The sequence below is a fragment of the Mesoplodon mirus genome, assembly GCF_964341445.2.
Source record: "Mesoplodon mirus genome assembly, chromosome: 20".
NCBI lineage: Eukaryota > Metazoa > Chordata > Mammalia > Artiodactyla > Ziphiidae > Mesoplodon > Mesoplodon mirus.
This window is the reverse complement of record NC_138996.1, coordinates 16197938-16221178: the sequence shown is the minus strand read 5'-3', so window position 1 is coordinate 16221178 and position 23241 is coordinate 16197938. Positions and strand designations below refer to the sequence as shown.

Below are 23241 nucleotides of genomic sequence, written 5' to 3'. Positions count from 1 at the left end.
CACACTTTTGGTCCCATTACACAATTTTCCCTTGTGTTATGTAAGATATTTGAGGTATACCAAAGTCATGCAAGAAATAACTTTCTTCAGAAACAGAAATTATGGCCTAAAGCTAAGATATATGATTCCCAAGTGGTGAGCTTCTTCAGATATCAACCCAGAAGTGAATGTAATGTTTAATCTGTAAAGTCTTTGTCTGAAGATTTGTTTTAAATTTTTGTTTATTAAAATCCCTAAATGATGTTTTCCAGAAATCAAGAAAAAAATTACTACTACTTAAATAGTAAAGTTACTCAAAAAATGATTTATTTTATTTTGTTACCTTAACTGTCAAATTTAAGCACATTTCTACCCATATGTAGGTTTGGGTTCCTGAGAACCTTGGAAAATTTCATACAAGTCCTTTCTTCTCTTTTTTAGTAGTATGACAATACTATTGTCATTGGGATGCTAGTGTTCATAAATCATATTTAAATATAAAAATTAGGTTGCTGACTCTCTGCTCATAAGTTCCTGAAACACAGTGTACAAAAAGGAGAAAAAAAAAGATCTCCCTGACTCACTTTGGAGCTTAATAGCATTGAAAGATGATTCAACCTCTTGCTTTTATGGACAGGAAGCTGAGTCCCAAGATAGAGAATGATGGTCTTGGCCACGATTGGTTGGGGTCAGTCTCTGGGGCTGAACGTGGTTCCTGAACTCCTAAATGGTTTCCAACCTCTGTTCCCTGGGGTCTGTGATTCTTTCAGTGTGGATCCTCTCTTGGCCCCTGAGTAGAAGGCTATGAAAGGTGAAGTGATGCATAGCTAGTAGTTCTACTCACCCTGATTTATCAATTTTTATACATGAACATCCTATATACCATTTCAGGAGATAGAGTTGCACCGTTCTTAATATTGGAAAATCAACAGAATCGATTTCTCTCTGGGAATTGTATTAGTTTCCTATGGCTGCTGTGACTAATTACCGCGAACTTAGAGGCTTAAAACAACACATTTATTATCTTGAAGTCCTATAGGTTAGAATTCCGAGACAGGTCTCACTGGGCTAAAATCACAGTGTTGGCAGGGCCGCATTTCCTTCTGGAAGCTCTGGGAGGAAATCCGTTTACTTGGCATTTCCAGCTTCTAGAGGCTTCTTGCATTCCTTGGCTCAGGGCCCCTTCCCCTGACTTCGAGAGCCAGCACCATTACGTCTCTGACCGTTCTTCTACCGACTACACCAGGGAGAGATGATTTGCTCTTAAGCATTCACGTGACTGGATTGGGTGAACCAGCTGATACAGCATCATCTCCCCACATCAAGGTCCTCACTCACCCTGATCCCATCTGCAGAGTCCCTCTTGCCATACAAGGCAACATATTCACAGGTTCTAGGAATTAGCATTGAGACATCTTTGGGAGTCATGATTCCATCTGCCAGAGGAATGAATGTGCTTTCACTGGTCTTAGCTCTAAGTGAGCAGTCACTTTAAAAACTTTATGTTAATTTAGAAAGCTTTATAAACTGCTGAAATGTATTGAAGGCTTAAGTAAAGATATAATGAGAATTGCTACCAACATTTATCGAGGGCTTGCACTGGGACACATACTGCTCAGTGCTTAAATTGCATGATCTTTTTTAATCCTTTTAACAGCCCTATGAGGTAGATTGTATTGTAATCTCATTTAAAATTTTAGGAAACTGGGGTCTAGAGAATTTAAAGGACTTTCCCAAGGTTGCACAACTGGTATATGGCAGAGTGGGATTTGAATTTAGGTCTGTCTGACTCAGCCTTTTAACCAGGAAACTTCACAACTTATATTGAGTTGTAAAATGGTAAAAGTGTAATGGAGTATAATGAAATATTGAGAATATAATTTATGCAGAGGAAGCCTCCTTAATAGAGTTGTTTTAATATGAAAAGTAATTTGCTACCATGAATAAAAGCTTTCAAAATGCCATTTTACCGATTGAGCAGTGTTTAACTGATTAATATTAGTCGGTTATAAATAATATTTAGGGATCAATTCTCAGTCTCAATTTAAATAGAAAAGAAAGCTATATTGCATGACTAAGTGGAAAGTATACAGCTACTTCAACAATTTTTTAGTGCTCTTAGAGTTCAAGATAAAGAATTTACTTTACAAGTCATGTAACAGTCTGATTGATGAATAGGCTCTCCCTCTATGCCTGTCCCTACCCCAGGATGTAAGCTCCAAGGAGATCAGGGATCTTGTTTTCCTTGTTCAAGTCTGTATCTTGAGTACTTAAAACAGTACTATCCATTCAGTAGACACTCAATAATATTTCTTGAAAGAATGGAAATCGAGAAATATCTAAGAGAATAAAGCTGGTTATCTCTATGAATGAGCCAGTATCTCAATACTAGTTGGATTTCAGAAGATCTTTTCAATATGGAATATTCTAATATGTTTGGCTAAGAAAAGACCATGTAATACATTCATATCATATGAGTAGGAAAGGTACATGCTAACCCTGATAAAGCCAGCGTGTTTTTGCATAAATCTTGTGCATTAGAGAGAAACCAGCGGCTCATTTGATATGGAGTATTTGACTCCCAGACTGACTTTATTTCTTTATTCATTCTCCTATTCAGCAAGTATTATTGGGCACTGTGCTAGCTACTAGGGTAAAAGCTGAATTAAAAGAAAAAAGCCCCTGACTTAAAGGAGCCTTCTGTCTCCTGGGTGAAACAAATGCCTATAAAGATAAAATGCATTGTACTAAATGGAATAATAATGGCTTTATGGGAACACAGAAGAGGGACACTTAACTTACTCTACAAAAAATACATAAATTGGGCTAGTCATCTTGAGTATGTTTTGGGGAAGGGATAATTTAGATTTACTGGGGAATTGCAAAGATAGGACAGAGTTCCCATATACCCTTCCTCCAGCTCCCTGTTCCCTTGATGTATTGATCAAAACTGAAAATTAACATTGGTATAATGCTATTAGCTAAACTATAGACCTTATTCAGATTTTGCCATCTTGAGTATAACCTTTCGTGCTGAAATAAAATCACGTATGAAGGTGCTTCTCTTCCTTTTTTATTCTAACGCTACCTGCTTCATGCTTGCAGGGCTTTCCGCGCATTGTAGTATTCCTCTATGAATCTAAAATTTTTATGACTTTAGAGACCCATTGTTTTCCTTTCTTGGCCTTCCTTGTATCAGTCTTGAGGCTTGTAGAATGTTTAGTCTATTCCTTTACACTGGTAACACTTCCCTCTGAACATTTTAGTGACCCTTCTTGATAGTTCCCAGCTGCTTTTTTTTTTATCTTGAGGAGTGACCACAGCTATATGCAGTTTTTCAGCTGTTAATTACATGATTTGGTGTCACTTGGATTTATATGAGCTCACATTTTTTGACTTTTCAGCTGATCTATAGATAATGACAGTCCAGTCGGCACTAAAAATTAAAACACAATTATTTTAAAGATGCAAAATGCTGGCACCACCATTTTTAATTAGACTTTTACAGCTTTGTGAAATAGGTAAGGCAGATCTAGTCCCCTCACCCCTTTTTATGGATAAGATTATTGAGGTTCAGAGTGCCTCTTTGGTCCCACAGACCAAACAAGCCTTAGATCCTGGGTCTGCAAACTCCTGATTCTTACTGTTCATAGAGACTATGAAAACCTATAGACAGAAGCACAGAATGTTATGTGTGGAGTTTAGTCAGTTAAATTCATGGACTAGAAACCATTAGCAAAGAAGCCAATTAAACTTCTTTCTACATAAAAACAAACAAAACGAGATGTTTCTAGTGGTGTGCCAGTGTCCCTGTGGAGGAAATGAAAGGCAAATGTTGACATGCTAAGTAAGCTTCATTTAGGTTTCTTTTGTGCCATGTTTGTGAATCTTTGTGCTGAGAAAATTTGATTGCAATTTGAGAACCAATGGATTATCTCAGAGCGTACAGGAAGCAGCTCACTTGTACTTTCAAGAGATGCTTTAGTGAACTAATTTTTTATGTCAAATAAGGGAAACTGTGAATTCGAAGTCTTCCTTATTGTGATTGTGTGTGTGTGTGTGTTGTCTGAAACCGGACTCCTTTGGCTCTGATCTTACAGTTTGGCTTCCAAGGACTGTGCAGGAAAGCGTCACAGCCTTGTAGCTCTGTGAGATAGGTCACAGAATTATATTGCTTTAGATGATCAATGATGTAGCACAGATTTCCTTACTGTAAACAGTCTGTTTATTTGACTCTGGTCATTTTCTGCCTCTTCAACAAATTTGTGACGCTGGGAACGCTAAGATAAGAAACTTGCCTTTCTTAGTCTTTCCTGTGGGATAGCAGTAAAATGATAAGGATTGTTAGTTGTTAGGTTGTCGGTGGACCAGCTTAAAAATGCAAAGAGCTACACACGCTTTAAAGATCCTCCGCAAGTCAAACTTGGGCCCTACTGAAGGAGGGATTGCAAAGCTGGTTATTTAACTATAGTAAGCAAAACAGAGACAGATTTAACTTTGATCTGGTTGGCCTCAGTGAATTGAGAAGCCTCCCTTCAATCCTGGCATGCACTTTTTAAGTGTCATTCAGTTTAATAAGTTATCTGTGAATAAAATAGAAAAATAAGGAACATGGTTACCAGAAAAGCTGACCTGCCTAAATAACAAAGAAAGACACTTTTGAGGTCCCGAAAGGAAACACGTTTATTTCATGATTAGTTCTGCTAGAGTGTTTTCTTCTTCACAGGAGACGTAGGTTTTAAGTGGCTTTGTGAAAAGTAGATGATGGGGTACTAAGATTGGTATAAATTAGGGCTTTGTTCAAAAGCAGTGCTTTACATTTTATGCGATGCTTAAAAGTTTTCCCACAGCTGTTATTGTTTAAAACTAGTTATAATCAAGTGTTAACTAACTCATCTTAGCTGGGAATTTCATCCAGTACAGAACATCGAAATAAGGTCCTTCTCTCAAAGGAAGAAAGAGAATTTTAGTGACATCAGTTAATTAAATGATTGTAATTCCATTTGAACAAAGAAATAATGGTCATAGACACATATTATTAACACATCAAGGTCATGCTAGTGTCCTAAATTTACTTAAGTCATGAACACATCACAGGAGAAGAACCCCGTTACCATAGGAAAATAAATAAATAGAATATCAAACTTTCAGTAACTGGGTACTTCTTCGGGTCTCTCTTTAAGTGACATACTGGAAGTGAGTATGGAAGGTATGGATAGCAAATGAAGGGGAAAAATAAACCCTGCTTTCTGACAACAGAAAAGATCAAATTTATAAACTTATGTCACATGAAGTTTGCTACAGGTCAATTAGGTCAAACTGTAATGGATCCATTTTAACCCTGTGTATTGATGGCCTTAAGTGAAGCTTGCAGAACAGCTTCTCTATGTCCATAAGTGAGATGTCCTCATAATTGGGGACAGCTGTGCTGACAGCATTAATTAGGCAGGCCTGTTGAACACTTACCTTAAAGCTGCCAGCAACGGTGCCGTGATTGACTCCAGCTTCTCGGCGGGCGATCTGCCTTTACACCTGGAAAGAACATCAGTAATCTCTTAAGGCCCTTTTGTTGCCATGTCCCCACGTGGGAGCTATTGCATTTCAGTGAACGCTGGAATGATACACAGTCCACCCCTGTGGCATTTGGTAGATGACAAGCAATCACACAGTTCAAAAAACATTTTTTGGTATAATAATACCAATTTCAAGTATTCTGTATTGTTGTGTTTTTTTTAACATCTTTATTGGAGTATAATTGCTTCACAATGGTGTGCTAGCTTCTGCTCTATAAAAGTGAATCAGCTGTACATATACATATATTTCCCTGTAAATCATCAAAGTAACTTAGAAGAGTCAGCCATTTTCATATCAACTTTCTCTCCCAGACTATTTTTTGCACTTGGAATATGCAGAAATGATCTGTCCTGTGGTGTATGCCAGGTTTTATCAGGGAAATATGGACACTATTAACATATCGATAAATTAAATGTTACGTTTGACATATAAACGTATCCAACAGAGCAGATTATTCAGTTGATTGCCTAGAAGTTAAGAGCAGGAGCTCTGGAGTCAGACTTCCAGGGTCCAGATACTGGCGCCACAATATGCAAGCTGTGTGACTGTGGGAGGTTGCTTTACCTCTCTGTCTCTGTCTTGCTATCTGTAAATTGGGAATCATGGTAATAATACATATCTCCTGGAATTGTTACAGAACTTAAAAGAGTTAATGAACATGACATTCTTAGAGCAGTGTCTGCTTCATAGTAAGTACTCAACCATTGTTAGCTATTATTGGGAGTTTATTGCTGAAAGTACTAAGAGAACCTTATTTTAACTTCATCTCATAGGTCTTGGGACCACTATTATAGTAGTTTTATAATTTTATCTTTGACCCTCAACCTATGAAGTAACTGGGTCAAGCACTACAGAACTGTATAGAAGAAGAAGATTGCTAATTTCAACAAACATAATATCAATTTCTCAGGCTGAAAAATTCTCTTACTAAAAATTCTCTTAGTAAATCTGAGCTCATTTCCCTTGTGGAATTGTATAGTGTTGTAAATCTCTCGCAGACACATGTGGAGAGGTGATCTAGTTGATATAGCTTATTATAAGACACATAAAATTACCATAGTGACTATGAAATGGAATAATCATTCTAGATCTTTAGTCTGCTATCCTCCTCCCCTTTTGCTTATCTCCACCTCAGACTGTGCAGAATCATCCTCCTGGAGGGAAAAGTCCTGGGTTTAAATCCAGGTCTGCAGCTTGACAGCCTTGTGACCTTGAACAAGTGCCTGGATAACCCCCCGTATCCTCACCTATAAAACAGAAAGAATAATTATCCATCCTACAAGAAACACATACAAGGACAAGAGAAGAGGGAATTTGACACAAATGGTAAATCTGGGATATGCATTGATCATAAATAGCTTAAGAGTTAAGGGAACAAATTTTGACCTTATAGACTGGGGTCAATCGATGAAGACAATCGATCAACTTTGATTTGAAGGCAAAAGAGATAATATTAAAATATGTCTGCTTCTCCTGCTGAAATGGAAGAACAATCTGGCTTCTGTGGGAGACTCTGAGATAAGGTAAATTAAAGGAGATGGGGAGGAACACAGTTGGAGGACCAGCATCTTAACTGAGGCAGGAGTCAAGTAGAGAACACTCTAACAGGGATGACCAGATAAGAGAACTATAGGAGAATATAAAAATCGCAAAGTAAAGGCAGTGCTGCTTATTGGGCAATTTTCCAGTAAATTTACATTTCCTCCCTATTAGCGTCACATGGCAGAGAGTGTAAGAGTCCTAATTCAGTGGAATGCATAAAAACAAAAAATAACATCACTGGGGCCCTTTGATCTCAAATTTAAAAAGTCTTTTGAGAAGGTGGGTGTGGACTTTGGAATAATGTTTGGACTGGGTCTCTTCTTTATCAGTATCTTCTAGATCCTTCCTTCTACTTATTTTTCAGCAAACACTTAGGGTCTTACTTTGTGCTAGGTCCCTGAGATCCTATATATCTTCCATCTGATACCTTTAGACATTTGGATGTTTGGATATAGTGCCAATCAAAATGGACACACCACTACCACCACCATCAAAAGCCTAAGCCTCCCGGGCTTCCATGGTGGCGCAGTGGTTGAGAGTCCGCCTGCCGATGCAGGGGACATGGGTTCGTGCCCCGGTCCGGGAAGATCCCACATGCCGCGGAGCGGCTGGGCCCGTGAGCCATGGCTGTTGAGTCTGCGCGTCCCGAGCCTGTGCTCCACAACGGGAGAGGCCACGACAGTGAGAGGCCCACGTACCGCAAAAAAAAAAAAAAAAAAAAAAAGCCTAAGTCTCCAAATAGGGACTGTGACCGCCTACTAATGACTGCTCTTACCTGACCTCCTTTGACTGGATAGGGATAAATTCCTTAAATGGTTCTCTTTTGTACATGTGCCTCTTCAGTGCAGCCTGTTGGGTATGGTGTTTAGCTGTAGAATGTGATAAGTCATTTTCTATGACCTTAGAATAAGCATAGTTTTTGACTAGCCCAGTTATGGCTCATACCCTAGAAATGAGCATTTAAAAGAATCCTACTGTTCAGTCAACTTGTAGCAGTGAACTGTGGGAAGGGAAACTTTGAGCTTGTCCATGTGTGAAAATCCCCACCAGTGGAGACTGAAATATTTGGGAAATCAAGGTTAACACCAGTAAGGTGCCAACTTTGGCTGTAGAGGTACTACCGTTGTGAATAATAGAAGTAAAATGCTAAATATCAGCCCTGGTTTTATTGTTTTCTGTTGTATAATGACACCTTCCATGCAGATGTTAAGAGGATTGTTCAAAATGCTCATAAAGATGTTATTCAGTAGTTCACACATCCTTGTATAAGGAGGTGGACATGGAACTGCTAAAATGGTATTTCTGGGTCCAACTATCTTCACTATACTTTGAAGCCTATTCTCAATGTGTTGACTGGTTTAGTTTGCTGCCAGTGTTAGGGAGTCAGCTTGAGAATACTTTAAAGTAAATCCCTGAACTTTATAGTGACTTTCTCACAAGTGGAGGCACCTACATGCTTTATCTCATTCTCCAGATATCCTTGCTGAATACACAGGGACACGTGGTAGTTTCCCATTTAAGCTCACGGGGAGCTCTAGTTAACCGGAGTTAGGAACAGTCTATCTGAAGGATGATTCGGCTGGACACAGGGCAGCGTGAGCAGCAGGTCACCACATGTGGCCACAAACAGTGACCTGTGGGACGGTCCTTAACATAACTTAAGATCACACACTGCCCCAGTAGCGATAGTTTTAATCCCAGGTGTATTGGGAAATACCATTGCCACTAGAACTTGCTGCCTTTTACATGGCTGTATTTACAAAATTGAAACCTGATAAGATAAATTTTCCATTTTATAGTCAAATTTGTGAGTGCAGCCCGGAAGAGACGACCAGATGGCAAAGCCTAAACTTTATCTACTCTCTTCATTGTGACCAAAATCTTCTTGAGAAAGGAGTTTTAGAGACTTTCATCACTTATTTACCTTTAACATGACTATAAAAAAGAAAGGACATCCTTCTGCGTTGAGGACTGATTAATGATATTTGTGTGACTTTTATCAACTAACGCAATTGCCAGTCACCAGTTTTCACCGTGAGATCTGCACGTGTGTGGTATCAGGCTTTTAAATAGTTTTATGCAGGGAAGTGTTCACTGGGGTCGTAGCTGAAAGCTCACGGTTATTTGATAATATTTTGCAGGTTTCCCGTTTAGTTTGTTCAGAGTGTTGACGCTCTTCAGATTAACTGCACAGACACGGAGAGTTATAACATGAGCTAGCTTTGCATTGTCAGCACCTTCAAAGAACAGAAATAATTTATCTAGTGTCCCATGCTATCGGCGTGTCTCAGCAGCATACACATGCTAAAATTTGTTTCCTGTTCTTAACAATACAGCACAATATTTGATATAGCAGTGCTGAACATATTAAAAAAAAAAAAGTGCCCAGGAGACAAGTAAAACGAGAGGATTGCTTAGATGAATGGTTCTTCTTACAAATTTATTTCACCTTTATTACAGATATTTACTCACACATGAAAGTACTGGAATAAATGAGCCTAGTGCCTTCAATTTTTGTGTGGTGAGCATGTAAAATAATTTTTTGGATTACTGCCACAATTTTCTTTAAAGCCCTTTGAAACACTTAAAGCCTGTAAAAAGGAGTGCCGGTAAAACATGTGGCATTGCTCTGAGCGTTTTTGAGTTTATATTTTTATAGGCTGCTCCTTTTTGCACTTTACTGTCTGTCTCTGTTGATACATTTCTAAGGGTGTGGATATATTCATATTAATGTCAAGCAGGTTTGAAATAGATTTAGGCAAAGACTGCTTAAAACTTGCTCTATCATTAAATTGTTTCAGGGTGTGGAAACGCTGCCTCTCCAGAATCACAATGAAAGCAGAATTATGAACTGTGGTAGACCAAATACAATCAAATCATTCCAAAGATGCTCAGACCACTTACTGCATTGGAAGCATTAACTTAGCATTGTGTTTGCCTTCAACCAATTTTTAATTAACAAACTATTTACTCTTAAACAAGAATTGAAAGGCACGTACATTTTTTTTTTACAGTTTTAAAATCCGAGCGAAAAATTTTGGCAGTTTTAAACTCCAAGTACTCACTTTAAAAAATTGCCCCAAGGTTTAGACACTACCCCTGGTCTTATAAAGTTATACCTGAGTGTTAGAAAGTACTTGGTGGCGTACTTTTTCAGTGAAATAAATGAGATTATTTCATGCGAGTAAACTGTATACGTGAGAAACATACATACTTTGAAAATATATTCTAGTAACATATAGTTATTATTTTGTAATCTAATGGAAGAAAATTTACTCTATTGAAAATTGTCTCACTATGACTAGAGGAGAAAAAACACACAGACCATATGTGCTCAATATTAGTTTGTATTTTTATCAAGTCTGTGAAATACCCAGGGCTATTCTGTTAGGATGGTTATATGAGAGGACAAAGAAGAATTTATGTTGTTGCCCAGTCTATAGGATGCGTGCATTTGGGCTTCACCTGGAGTGAGTGAGGAATTTTTATGGTACTTTTCTAGAAGGTACCACTGACCGCAGAACACCCATGAGCCGCCAACAGTGCAGTCATGTGGCTGGGTTGGTGGGTCACAGATTTGTTTCTCCATTTACGGAGAATTTTGAGTTAACACCTTAAAACAGCTGTTCTCTGAAAAGCTGGGTATCCTCATGTCATAGGTGATTTCCCCTGAAGACATGCAGGGACATTATGACAAGTGGACTTCTAAGGAGGCGAAGTCAGAGTAGCCGGGAGCTTCTGCGCTTGTGACAGTCTTGAGACTGCATGCACGTGAGAAGCTCAGGCTAGTCAATAGAGGTATATCCAAATCCCAAACATCAAGAAATGTTTGTACAACAGGGTCAGCTTAAGGAGTGGATGTTTTAGCTAAGAAAGACCTTGTATCTGAAGGTCTGTGCCTCGTTACGTCATAGATCATCTCTTAAGGGCAAAAGATGTACTGGTCTTTGCACAAGAACCCCCAAAGGAAAGGATGGATGCGTTGATCTGCCAGATGAGGGATTATTTTCCTTGCACCAAAGGGGGGTTGGAGCCCCAAAGTCATGGTTATCAGGTTGAACATATGAGGATTTCAGTGCCATACCACTCACAGAATTTAAATGGAGGATATAGTCTTTAAAAGTACTTAATGAAATCCTGAGGCTTTTTTCAATGGCAGAAAGACCAGATGGAAAAGGCAGAAAAACTAAGAGAAACCACGACTCCTTTTTTCCTTTCTTTCTTCCTTCCTTCCTTCCTTTCTTTATGCATGCATTTCCTTGTTTGCTGAATCATGTGAAATTTAGTTGTAGACATGATGACATTTCACCTCTAAATACTTCAGCAGATACTGCCTGAGAACAAGGGCATTCTTCTGCATGACCACAATGCAGTTATCACACTTGAGAAATTTAATTTTGTTACAATACCTTTATTCAGATTTCCCCGATTTTTTCCCCTATTTTTCCCCTAAACCAAGGTCCAATCAATCGCTACACATTGCATTTATTTGTCAAAGTTTCCTTTAATCTAGATCAGTTTCACAGTCTTTTATCATTCGTGACATTGGCATTTTTGAAGCCTAGACCAGTTGTTTTTGTAGAATATCCCTCAATTTGAATGTGTCCGATTGGTTCCTCACATTTGAAATCAAGACTCTTAATAAAGAAATAATAAATAAATAAATAAATAAGAAATAAATAAATACATGAAGACAGGAGGGTAAAGGGAAGGAGAGGTGAGTGAAAGGGAGGGGGGAACAGAATAAGAGAAAAGAAAGTAAAAAGAGATGCAAACAAATTGCATGAAGATTTCAAACAAGAAAACAATATCCAGTAGATCTGTATTCAGGCTGTATTGATAAGCAAATGAATGGAGTGGTGAGTGAGGGAACATGGTACTTATTGAGAGTTAAGGATATCTGAAATATTGTGTTTAGAACGTTTTGCATAGACACAGGGAAGAAAGCTTGAGAGTCTGGGTTGGGTGCCAAGTTAAACACAAAATTAAGTGAAAACAACAAAAAAATTCAAACTAGTTCTTTTCATCTGTACATTGAAAAAATGAGGTGTTTTATTTTTCTTAATATATGTAAACCAGTTTTTGGTGCCACTTAACGCCAGCAGATTTGTTTCTTTAAAACCCTTCACCAGGTTTACAAAATTGAAAATGATCTTAAGGCGTTAATAGGAATATACAAATACTATTCCAGATACATGAGAATTTAGTGTTTTTTAAAACCTCCGAAACAGAGATTCACAGACCGTATCTTAAAAGGAAGACTCCTAGAAAAGCTCTTCAGGAAGTAAATCTTATTTTCAAGCTGTCAGAAAAAAAAAAAAAAAACCAGAGAAAATCATCAGGTATCAAAGGCTAAGAACAGCTGAAATACGTTTCCTAACTCGCTGCTGTGTCTCCATATTTGGTGCCTGCTTCTCCGCCTCCTCTCCAAATAAGTAACAAGAGGGACACGTAATTGTAGGAATACTACAGAGAAGCCACACGTTCAAATACTTTTTGCTGTACTTTACTGGAAATTTTGTATGCTCATTCCTGACATTTTGGGAGGATTTTCTTGGTAAGGGCAGACTTGTAGAAAAACAAAACTACCCGGGGTAGGAAAGGTAATCCATTTCCTGTTGGTGTCTAACGTGGCTCTGACTTCTGTCCTTGGAGCCTTGAGGCTATACGCAGTGAATAATTGCTCACTGGATCCAGGAGGTGCAGTCTCCTTTGGTGAGTTTGAGGAATTAACTTCCCATTAAGGCTTGAACTGGGGCAGAAGTAGACTTTGTAGTTGGCTTTTCTAAGATTAGTAAGTGAAATTTTGATTAGTAAGTGTGTTGATTAGTAAGTGAAATTTTGTGTGTAGAGGAGAATCCATTTGTTATGCTTTTATTTTTTAAACTGTTTTATTATGAAAAAATCAGACATACTGTATAGAAATGTACAACAAATCCCTGTTTCTACCTATTGCCTAACTTCTACAATGATCAGCTTCTTGGGAAAGTTTTTTTCATTTTTATGCCTACCCATTCCCCGCTACCATTTCATGTTGAAGTAAATCTCAGATATTATAACATTTTATCCATAAATATTTCAGTAGAGAATAGATATTCTTTGAAGCAGTCTTGCTTAAAGTAGGAGTGGTATATGTGTTTAATGTAAAGTGTCCTACAAATTAATGCACAATTTAAGTCTCTGTTGAGAAGGTTTAGAAGGGTGAAATCCAATCAAACTGATAACTTGACAAGAGTGTAGTGGCCTTCTGGAATGGTCATTCTTTGTTTGTGGAACTGTAACTGTAGGTCCAGTAAAAGAGTGATGTCACCAAAGAATTTCTGTCTTGAAGAAGTGAACATTGTTAAGATTTATGAGTCCTCTTTGTTCTTTGGGCTACTTCTGGTGATAGGATAGTCTGACTCTCCAGAATGTTATAACCATGGACAAGAGATACTTACCTGTCTTTGAAAATAAACTTCCCATCTAAAAAATGGGTATGTTACCTGCTGTACCTATTCACAGAACTGTGATGAAGATAAATTGTCATCTGGGATATGAATGTGCTTTAGAAATAATGGCCCAGTTACATATTCTTTTTTAGCCTAGGATTTTGATTCTTTGAAATGACCAGTGTTCAGGATTTTTAATGGTATCAGAGAATGTAAAGATTGAGGAAATTACTATCTTGAAAAAAAAAATATATATATATATAAAATATATGTATGTATAAATTTTGGGAATTTTTTAAAGAATGATTTTTTATTGGAGTAGTGTTGATGTACAATATTATATGTTACAGGTGTACAATATAGTGATTCACAGTTTTGAAGGTTATACTCCATTTGTAGTTAATTTAAAATATTGGCTATATTCCCTGTGTTGTACAATATATTCTTGTAGCTTATCTTCTACATAGTAGTTTGTACCTCTTAATCCCCTACGCTTATATTGCCCCTCTCTGCTTCCCTCTCCCCACTGGTAACCACTAGTTTGTTCTCTATATCTGTGAGTATGTTTTAAAGAATAATTTCATTACCTTAGTTCTCTTTTCTTTTTCCCCCTGAATATATTTTATGTGAGCATTTTATTCTTCTCTAAGTTGAGATACATTTTGGTTGACACCCCCCCTCCCCTTTTTCTTTTCTCTCTCAGTTAGTAAAGCCTTTGGGAATGGTTTCTTGATCAAGCTTACCAAAATTAGTATGTTTCTCTTGGAAAGATTACCAGGTGATTGGAACTTTTTTTCCTTCTCTTTTCTTTTTTAGCCTTGCCTCCCCGATTGAAAGAGATGAAAAGTCAGGAGTCTGCAGCAGGTTCAAAACTAGTGCTTCGGTGCGAGACCAGTTCTGAATACTCCTCTCTCAAATTCAGATGGTTCAAGAATGGGAATGAATTAAACCGAAAGAACAAACCACAAAACATCAAGATACAAAAAAGGCCAGGGTGAGTATCATGCATATCACAGCAGGGGCAATGCCTAGCAATACAATGATGTAAGATATAAAAGTTACAAACAGCCTAGCAAATAAGTACACCATCAAAAAACACGACATATAATAAGTGAAAAGATTTTTCACTATATGGTGGCCAGAAATTGTGTCATTATATAGGAAAGAATTTAAAGTTTCTGATTCTTACAACTTGTGGATGAAGAAAGGAAAGGATGGATGTGGAAAGAAGTGTGGGGTGTGGGTGGAAATAGAAGGGATGAGGGAAGGTCGTATTAATAGCAGCTGTTGGGCTTCCGTGGTGGTGCAGTGGTTGAGAGTCCGCCTGCCGATGCAGGGGACATGGGTTCATGCCCCGGTCCGGGAAGATCCCACATGCCGTGGAGTGGCTGGGCCTGTGAGCCATGGCCGCTGAGCCTGCGCATCCGGAGCCTGTGCTCCGCAACGGGAGAGGCCACAACAGTGAGAGGCCCGCGTACTGCCAAAAAAAAAAAAAAAAAATAGCAGCTGTTGTAATACTAAGTAATAGGTGAGATCCTAAAATCCCATTTAGAGTACCAGTGCCTTGCACAATCAAAATCCTGACTTTGTTATAAAGATCAATAAATACCTAGATTTATGGAAAGAGTTAGAATGTAATCAGTCGCTTTTGAACTATTTTCAAGTAAAAGTTTAGTACATAAAATACCTAAGAAGAATGTTTAACTGACAATTCTATTAAACCATATCACCATTAGAGCAGATTAAAACATCCAGTAATCCTGGGTAGCAAGAAGCTTAAATTTTCCTGCCCTCCTTGAGGAGATCCATATTTGGGAAGGCTTCATGTGATGTTCCCTATAACATCTTGGTAGGTATGTTCTATACGTACTCTAAAATGGTGGTCTTTTATTATTCCTACACTCTTCATTTTTATTTTTCTCCTTATTTAAGAAATTTTTCTTCTAATATCAAACTACATTTTGAAATTATGGAAGAGCTAAATATCTTGGATTTTTGCTTGTGAACAGTCCTTTAATCAATGTGACATGTATCATAGTGGCTCCAAGCTCCAAGATTACATTTTCTCTACTTCAGAGGATTCCAGTGAAATCCCAACTATGATAACAGAAGCAGCAGTGAAAGACTCTCTGCCTGGACTTTAATTTTATAGGACATCTACCAAAAAGTCACATACTCTTGCATGAGCAAGAGCAAATGAAGTGATTATAATGGAAATTTAATTTAATCTTGAAGTGTTTAATGACTGTAATAGCCATAATTAGGGATATTTTTCTAGTTTCCATGGTTTTAGTAACTACGCTGCTTATCCTTGTTATTGATTGTGTCAGTATAATCTCTCGAATTGGAAGAAGAGTACAGCATGAAGGCAATATCACTTTCTGTAGCAGGTGGCACTTAAAAGATGCAAAAAATAATGCTGTAAAGTGACAGGGTATTTTTATGCATAATCTTATTTGTTTGTTTTTTACAACATTCCCCTAGGTAGTAAGGACAGTTTACTGCACATGTGACTCTCTAATTTTGCAGATTAAGTGATCAAGGGTCAAAAAAGTGTTGTCTTGCCTTGAGTCACCCAACTAGTTGTGACTAAGCTGGAACACAAATCTATTTCTTGGATTCCTTAATGCCTCATTCCTTCTTTAAAAATGGAAAGCAGACACGTTTAATAACATGTGTCCATGTGGGGAGGGGAGGAGATAGAGTGAACGAATTGAAAAAATAAGCCTGATTCTTCTAGAGAAGTTTCACAACAGCAAAAAATACTTTTAGATCGCTTTTAGTGTCTGTTTTGCTTTTCATCAATTAGCCAAGTTAGTAAGAAACTCAGTTATCTGCACATGCAGGGTCATGTCTCATTCATTTCTATGTGGCTGTCATATAATAGCAAAAATAAGTAAGTGCCCGCGAATGCTAGGAATGTGGAGAAACGGAAGAATCCTAGGTGTTATCTTTGCACTCAGGGGGTCATAAGATTGTAGAGAGATTATCCAGTTCAGCCTTATATAAAACATAGGAGTTCCAGCGATCAAGTGCTGAAACCCTGCTAGGGCTAGGGAGCGTCAAGATTTTTAAGCAGCCCATCTGTTTACAAATAGTGATCTAAAAAATGGATTCGTTACATTGAGGTAAATTCTGCTTTATGGTAAGTCCAGATTGAATTAGGGAGATGAAATATCTGGCACTTCATATCAGACAATAAAACTAAACACTGAATTGTAGGTTACTGATGCTAAGTGCCATGGGAGTTGGGAAGTGTGGGAGACCCGAAGAGATTCAGGAGCCACTGTGAGGTGGTGGATTTGACTCTGCTGAAGACAGAGAATCCCTCTAGCTGGATGGGTGCGGTAGGGTGGGTGCTTATAGAGAAGAGCAGAAACCACAGTCAGTAGCAGGTTCTGTTCACAGGGCAATAAAGAGGCCAGTTGGGTTGGGCCAGTGGGGGAGTGGATGGGAAATTTTGCCCTTTATTGGACAGATGCTGCATGTCAGCCCTGGACTAGATTCTGGGTCCACAGAGATGAAGAAGTGCTCTCTGCTCTCAGAGTATTGGTCTCAAGAGGGGAGGGAAATGTAAGCAGTTGTAATACTCAGTCGTAAATTCAACGATAGTGATGATCACGGAATGCTGTAGAACGAAGCTCACATGGGCGGGGGGGAGGACCCAGTCCAGGACTGTGGAGGCTTCCTAGAAAGAGGGGAGGAAGAAGAGAGGGAGGAGAGGATTATCTAGACTGAAGGAACAGAACAAAGCAGCTGCAGACTGCAGGTATTCTAGGTGAGGATGCCTGGAGAGAGGCTAATGAGGTTGGGTAAATAAGAGGGCAAAAAGGAACAACCGAAAAAGTGAGTTGCCCGGAATGAATGTGGTTTTGAAAGCGAACATGTATAGGTAAAGAGCTAATCTGTTGCATGGCTTGGATGACATATAAAAGTGTCATTGCTATTCAGAAAAGCATTTTCATATTGGCTTCATAGGCCCAGACAGCTAAGAGCACTGTCTACATATTAATAAAATCCCATTATCCCGGAAAGGCCGATATTCAGAAATTACTTCTTTTAAACAATAGCCTTGCTGGAAAGAATTAAGTGGGAACAAGAAAGACTTTTATTCAAGTAATGTGGCTGTAAATTACTCTTGGCAAAGCATTGAGCCTATTTGATCCTCTGAAAAATAAGATACTTTGTGTAAAGTGGACAGCTACGGATAAGTGACCAGCTTATTCGGTTTCAGAATTGGGTATTCGGTCATTTCTGAAGTTGTATCTTTAAAAAAAACATTAGTGCTGTCACCTGTTTTAAAGGACCAAACTGAATCTAAATTTAATTAACATTTGCAAGATCCTCTAGTTTTTCAAATTAGAAATATAAGAGAATGAATGCTATTGTTATTATACCCATTAAAAAGTTAATATCCCGAGAATAAAGGCCATTAGGTTTCTTCCTGTAGATATAATGTTAATGAATGGTAACACTTGGACTTGAAGTTGATCTGAATCTATGTCTTTTGTCTTTTCACAACTACTTGTGATTTTGCTGTAGTATCCAGTAAAATCACGACTTCAGGCAAGGGGCATGTTCAGGCTTAGGGTAAAGTCTTCAATAAAAGACATTCTTGTTTGTCAGCTTCATCTACATGACTCATAATTCTTCATTACGAAGATGTTCAAAATGTCAGTGGTTTGCAGTGGTTTCTTGCTTACTTGACTTAACTTTATCTTACTACATTTGCCCTTAGCCAGCAGGCCAAGAAGGGATAAGCTTTATCTTAAACTGTGATCACAAGCAGAGGTGAATTTTAGTGTGAGGTTTAGGATTTCCCTGGCATTCTCTTTATTTAAAGTAAAACACTGACCCTCTTCCAGTCCTTCATCTACGTTTCTTTTTCACATTTTACAATCTAGATTGTTCGTAGCAGCCAGAATTTCCTTTTAATCCCTTAGTGTTATGAAAAGATTTTATACCAATAGGGAATTGCTATTATTTTGTAAAGTCTTACCCACCTTCGGCCCCTGCTCCTACTAATAAAGGACATTCCTATGTGTTCTTCCTATGATTTTGCATTCACGTGCGAGCCTTTGTTTATTTTATTTGGCTAAGTGATGTGTGGGACCAATGAAAAGAAATGGAAACTGCCCTGGTCTTAAGTGTCTGCTTATCCCCTTGTTCTCATTTCCTTTGCCTGGTGGACCATTTTGATCAAGAAAACTGGTTCAAGAGCTTGGTGTGTGACAGATCATATTTGGGGGTCATCCAGTTGGCCTCATTTGCATACCTGTCCTACATCAGCCTTATTAAAGTCTGACTTCCTGTTGTTTGTGTCTGGCGCACACTTTTGGATGCCCTTAATTTTGTATCAGCTCTTCGTTTCTGTTCTCACTTTTTTTTTTTTTTTTTTTTTGGCTGTGCCACACGTCTTGTGGGATCTTAGTTCCCTGACCAGGGGTCGAGCCCAGGCCCTCGGCAGTGAAAGCACGAAGTCCTAACCAGTGGACCACCAGAGAATTCCCTGTTCTTACACATCTTAATTTTGTTTAAAATCGATTCTAATTGATTTGGTCAAGTTAACAAAATTTTTTAAGGAATTATTTCTCCTGTTATCAATTGTTTCAGGTTTTTTGGACTCTATAATAGAAAAGGTTTCTACACATCCCCTTCTTTTATTAGTTGAGTCGCTCTGACATGTCATTTTAACTTTATATGTAGGAAAATCTCAAATTCTTTGGGTATAAAACGGGAATACACAGTGCCTGTTTCATAGCGTTTATGTGAGGCATTTTATGCAGTGCCTGGTTCTGTAGAGTTTCACAGTTGCTGCAGTGGCAAGTGACTTCATTCTGGTAGAACCAGATGGCAAGTGACATTCTCTAGTTTGCACTATGAAATCCCTCTCTCTCTTCTTTACCCTTCTCATCATAGGCAATTCAACAGTATCTGAAAGCTGTGTTGAACACACACACACGCAAGTTCATATGATTCCTTAGAGATCAGAGGAATGGAATTTTATAAACTGAGGTGATCAGTTCTATATGCATTTAAGTTGCCTTAGCCTGTAAAACATGGTGGAAGAATCAAGTTAAGTAAGAAAAACGAGTTAGTAGCTAAGGGAGCCTTGAATCTACCTTGTCAGTGAGCACTCATTAGAAGAACACAGTTTGCATTTTGATATAAAAAAAGAAAAAGAAATTAATATTTATAATTATTTGTATTAATTTATTGTTACATTGTTTTATTTTTTTCTTATTCCAAACCAATGCATGCTTATTATGAAAATCTTAAAATTGCAGGAACGTAGAATGTAATTATAATAATAGCCAACACTTATTTGGAGCTTACTCTATTTCAAGCATCTTTTTAAACATGTTACATGAATTAACTGTTTTAAAACTTTTAGAAATGAAGATCCGCCAAAATGTTCACCCCTCCCAGATCCCCAGGTAACTCATCAATTAAAGAGCAAAAAGTTAATTTTGTGATTGGAAGGGCGTTCATTAATTCTTCCAAGTTAACTTTCTTCTTTTAGGCAAGATATGGTAGCCTATTGAAGACAGTAAAATAAGACTATTATAACCATACTTATTAAAGCCCCGAATTGTTGCAGTGTATAATTTTTAAGAAGGTTTGTCTATTTCTACTCTCTCACTATTTCCCATTCCTGCTGTAAGACCCAAGGATTGAAGAATCTCATAGTTAAATGTATCATTAGAGTTCAAAGGGGCCCTTCATGTCCCTGGAGAATTTTGAGTTTCCATTAAACTGCAAAAAGGGTTGCCAACCTTTCTGACATAAACACTTTCTCCCTTCATAATATTTTTAAATATGCATGTCTCATTTAAGCTTTCATTTTAAAACAGGGTTTGTTTTTTCAAAACTGAATGAAACCACTGATCTAATTTAATCTTTCTCTGCCTAGAGATATTCTTGTTAGGAATTGCTTGACAGGAGGCTATCCAGACTTGAATCTTTCCCAAGAGAAAACCTAACTCTTTCACACGACACCCTATCCATTTTTGGGCGCTCAAAAGGTTCTTCCTTATATATCATCCAAAATGTGCCTTCTTTTTCCTGTAAGACACCATTCTACCTTTAAGAACTTCACCAAATAATTTCCTTCACCAAATAATTAAATACATTTCATACAACGGTGAAATGTATTTAAATATATCTTATTCATAGCTACCTGCCAGTGGAACCTCTGTTTCTTTAATAGCATCTTCTCTAGTGGTAAGATTTCTAGGGCTTCCCTGGTGGTGCAGTGGTTGAGAGTCCGCCTGCCGATGCAGGGGACACTGGTTCGTGCCCCGGTCCGGGAAGATCCCACATGCCGTGGAGCGGCTGGGCCCGTGAGCCATGGCCGCTGAGCCTGCGCATCCGGAGCCTGTGCTCCGCAACGGGAGAGGCCACAACAGTGAGAGGCCCGCGTACCGCAAAAAAAAAAAAAAAAGATTTCTAGGCCCTATTCAATTCTGATCACCCTCTTCTAAACTCCTCTAGCTATTGATATTTTTTTAAATCAAATACCACTTTGAAACATAATGCAATACTCTAGATGTGATTCATCCTGTGAGCAGTGTATTGAGACTTGTATCCAATTTGATTTGTGCTCTTTTAATATTAATTTGGCCAAACAGTGCATACATTTCCTTTTTCTTCTTTTTTAAATAGTTGTTTACAATGGAGTAATGTTAAACGCGTAGCTAATTGAAATCCTTTTTTTCTGTATATATTGTTGTCAAGGCTCATCCCTCCCAGGCTGTATTTCTGCTACTGATTTTTGAACCTGAGTGTATTTGTTATGCTTAGCTTGATTAAATTGATTCTTGGTCTTGGCCCATTGATGCTCAGTCATAGAATTCCCAAGGGTGTCTCTACAGAAAGGATTCCTTAGTCACTTGTCATGCCTGCCTTAGAAATTCACTGTAACTCTTTGCATAAAATGACTTAAGAGGTAGGTTGTAAAGAACTCTAAGTTTGTTTAATGCAACACTTACTTCAGCATAGAAAATTACATTTTTTCCCCTTGTTCTCTTTCTCTTTCTCTTTTAAGCATAGCATTTATTTACATTCCTTGGAATAGTATTCCAGTAAACAGTGCCCAGGTCTTTTAGGAGAATTTTGATTTTAAGAACTATCCCTCTAAGATTAACTGTAAATTAATGTTAACTGTAAGTTTGATGATCATGTTTCTTTAAGAAGATTCTCATGAGAGAGGTACTCAAGGCTGGCAGAATTTAGAAAAAAAAAAAAAAAAAAAGAGCAGCTCCAGGTACAGGGTCATGAAAGGCTTGATGAAGGAACTGGCTCAGAGGTGGTCCTTAAAGATCAGCTCATATCTTGATGGGTAGAAATATGGGGCCTCCATTCTAGGAAAAAGAAGTAATAAGCAAAAGTACCAACATAGAAGGCAGGTAGGGGTGGTTCAATTCAGTAGACTGGAAGAGAAGAGTAGAAATTAAATTTTGAACAATTGATCCAATTTGATTAATAATATTATCTGACAAGAAGACCGGAAAATTCACTTACAAATTAGGAAGGTGTAGTTTACGGGAGGTTTGCATATAATTCTGAGTTGCTGTCTTTGCGTCCTGCCTTTTCTCCCTGATGTCCTCCTCTCAAGAACCCAGGCAGTCAGTACCAGGCTCCTGTATACAAGGACACTGTGTTGTTGTTTTTTTTAATGTTTTACTGGAGTGCAGTTGCTTTACAATGTTGTGTTGTGTTCTGCTGTACAACGAGGTGAATCACCTGTATGTGTACATATATCCCTTCCCTGTTGGACGTCCCTCCCCCCTCATCCCACGCATCTAGGTCGTCACAGAGCACAGAGCTGAGCTCTCTGTGCTATACAGCAGGTTCCCACTAGCTATCAGAAGGCTTTAATAAATGCTGTGCCCATCCCAATAGGCCTGAGTTTTTAAATCATAGAGACTGCTTAAATTATAGGCTATGTGCAATAGTAAAGCGTAGAGACAGGTGCAAATCACAGTGCTGCCCACGCTCAAAACGAGTGCCAACGATGGATTTAATACGTAGTTTTAAAAAGGTGAGTGCTATTGTTGCGTGAATATTTATCTCAATATTAAGAACCATTTGTGTGGCACTGTGCTCCCAGCAACGAGAATCTTTTTAAAGAATGACAAATTCCCTTTCTTTTGGAAGTGACAAATCCTCTCCATTCAAAAGTAACATAATTCCTGGGGCTTCCCTGGTGGCGCAGTGGTTGGGAGTCTGCCTGCCAATGCAGGGGACAGGGGTTCGAGCCCTGGTCTGGGAAGATCCCACATGCCACGGAGCAACTAGCCCCGTGAACCACAAATACTGAGCCTGCGCGTCTGGAGCCTGTGCTCCGCAACGAGAGGCTGCGATAGTGAGAGGCCCGTGCACCGCGATGAGGAGTGGCCCCCACTTGCCGCAACTAGAGAAAGCCCTCACACAGAAACGAAGACCCAACACAGCCATAAATAAATAAATAAATAAATAAAAATTAAAAAAAAAAAAAAAAGTAACATAATTCCTGATGTCACTCTGCTGGGAAAAGAAGTGCAGAGCATTTTAATCTAGTCTAGCCTTCAGTAACTGTCTGTCCTTACCAGATTTATAAGAAATGGCTTTACACATTTTTATCTTCCTTAACCCTAGTGGCTGGTGACATTGAGATACAGAGAGGAAAAAATTTATCATTTGGGTGAAAAAAAATTCTGAGGCCTAATGTGGT

At 38.3% G+C, this 23241-nt stretch overlaps 1 protein-coding gene across 7 annotated transcripts in view; it reads left to right on the top strand.

Annotated features, from left to right (window-relative positions):
- The window catches only part of NRG1 (neuregulin 1), a gene marked incomplete at its 5' end in the record, with an annotated part of 1029511 nt that overhangs the window by 854863 nt on the left and 151407 nt on the right, over nucleotides 1-23241 (top strand). For all 7 annotated transcript variants that reach the window (XM_082608834.1, XM_082608833.1, XM_082608831.1 and 4 more), the window contains one exon: nucleotides 14343-14520. In XM_082608834.1, coding sequence (XP_082464960.1) covers nucleotides 14343-14520 — 178 coding nt within the window. The remainder of the gene's footprint in view (nucleotides 1-14342; nucleotides 14521-23241) is intronic.